The sequence below is a fragment of the Galeopterus variegatus genome, unplaced genomic scaffold (assembly GCF_000696425.1).
Source record: "Galeopterus variegatus unplaced genomic scaffold, G_variegatus-3.0.2 Scaffold649, whole genome shotgun sequence".
Taxonomy (NCBI): Eukaryota; Metazoa; Chordata; class Mammalia; order Dermoptera; family Cynocephalidae; genus Galeopterus; species Galeopterus variegatus.
Window position 1 is genome coordinate 456,888 of NW_007726760.1, and position 2,196 is coordinate 459,083.

Below are 2,196 nucleotides of genomic sequence, written 5' to 3' on the forward strand. Positions count from 1 at the left end.
ATCTGTCTGAAGGGGATTTTCACACTTCCCCACTAAATGTACACACACACACACACACACACACACACACACACACAGCTCAGCTATTAACCACCCCCTCACTCTGCCCAAACCAGGTCTGAACTGATCACAGCAAAGGAGATAATTGAATGGAGGAGCCCTGAGCTGGAGCTGTCTGACCCAGCAGCTCCCCAACCTGCTCTGGGCCACATGGGGAGAAAGCTGGCAAGGAGCCAGGCTGCCTGCCAGCAGGAGGGGAACCCTGCTAGGAACAATAAATGGGGACACAGAGCTGGAAAAGCAATGTTGATTGTTGAATGCCTTGCAGCACTGTGCTCATTCGCTGCCCCCTTCCCAATAGGGCTCCCAACCCCTCCTTACTCTGGTTGAAGGAGGGGGTCAATTATTTGAGAAGTATCACAAGCTTCCGGATCAAGACAGGCAGGACACTGGGGCCTGCTTGATGTAAGACTATAGCCATTGGGAATGACCCTGGGGACCCAGCTTACTCCTGGACAGAAAGAGCATTGGTTCCAAGTCCCTCCCCAGCCCCTCCCCACCACCCAAGAACTTTCCTTCTCCTGGGGGAGCATCCTTTTACAGGTCTCTCAATTGCTAGAGAGCAGCAGGTTTAACTCCTGAAGTGCCCAGTTGGTTCCTCTGAGAAGCCTGGCTCATCGGTTGTCACTGTCATCCATGCCAAGCCCTCTCCTGCCATGCCCACTCCTCAGACCAGGGGGCCAAGACCTATCTGTGCCCACATATGTGTGCTTATCTACATATAGTTACTTGTATATGCGCATGCTCATTCATGTGCTCAAGCACATAAATACAAATAGATACCCAGATAAATATGTGTAAATGGATTGATTCATACAGAGTATGGACACTCACACTTGTATGCATTAACAGATACTTACAGATTCCCTGAGCCAACTTCATATACACCCAGCTGAATGCAAATACACACATCTCTGCCCCCCAGACATACACATTTGTCCCAAATTGCCCCTGCACAGCTAGGTGGACTTGTGACCCCCACCCCAACATACCCACAAGTGCATCAAATCCTGCATAAACTCACTTACCTAACCTCTGGGCTGAGGTCTGGCTTAAGTCCATAGAAAGTGGCCGAGAGTGTGATCAGCCAGCCAGGACGGAGCCGACCCTGCTGGCATTCCAGGAAGGGAGGAGACAGCTTCACCTGCTGCATGTCCCCCACATATCCATCCCCCCGTGGCCACTTGGGGCTGCCTAGGCTCCTTAGGTCATTGGTCAGCACCCGCTTCTGCAGGGCAACGGTATCCAGGTCCCCGGCAGGGCTCTCCTCCTGCACCCTGTTCCCAGACAAGTCCTGAAGAATAGTCTCCTCCCCGATCCGGGTGGCCTGCAAGGCCAGCTGTAGGTGTCTGGCCCCTGGTGGAGGGTTAAAGATCAGCAAAGCCCGGTACGCCCTTGGGTCCCCCTCAGCCACGCTGCGGACCAGTGCCTGGTACCACTCCACATCCTCCTCCACACTGGACTCGCGGATGTCGTTGGCTTGCAGCAGCATGTTGAGAAAATTGGCAGCCTGGGTAAGGGTGCCCGCTGCCCTCCGGAGGACTGGGGGGAGCTCTGGTTTGGCTCCTGCCCCACGCGCTTCATAGCGCTCACTGCAATTAGCCCCCAACAGCTGTTGGGCATCTCCAGAGTAGAGAAAAGCCAGGGCTGCCTCGGCCCCCTCTGGGGGCACCCACAAGGGCACAGATCCTGGCTTGACTTGGGAGGACAGCGGGGGTAGAGAGCGGAGGGGCCGTGGACCCCCTAGAGCCCAGCCACAGAGGAAACTCCAGCCCAGCAGCCCCCATAGAGGAAGGGGCTTGACCACTGCCCTGGTGCCCATCCTCTGGGCAGCTCTCTGGACCCTGGGGTTCAGGCTGCCTGGGGGATTTGGTGGCTCAGGGGAGCCCAGGCAGAGGCTGGCAGCAGTCTGGGGGCTTCCTGCCTCCACACTTCTTATCCTGGTGTTCCCTCTTCCTCTCTCCCTCTCTCCCTCTCTCCCACTGGCGCTGTCTCGCTGTTTTTTCTTCTCTCTAACGTCATCAGCTGGCTTCTGGATGTAGGTGTGAGGGCCCTGCCCCCTCCTCTCTCAGCGTGGCCCCCCATCTCAAACCCTCTTAATCCTGGCACACCCTTTCCTCCCCCTCTTATCCAGTG

At 56.2% G+C, this 2,196-nt stretch overlaps 1 protein-coding gene across 1 annotated transcript in view; it reads right to left on the minus strand.

The window, feature by feature from the left end:
* Positions 1-1,882, minus strand: part of GPR179 (G protein-coupled receptor 179) — a 16,358-nt gene extending 14,476 nt beyond the window's left edge. Inside the window, exon 1 of the mRNA XM_008570976.1 lies at positions 1,089-1,882. Coding sequence (XP_008569198.1) covers positions 1,089-1,882 — 794 coding nt within the window. The remainder of the gene's footprint in view (positions 1-1,088) is intronic.
* Positions 1,883-2,196: the final 314 nt, after the last annotated feature.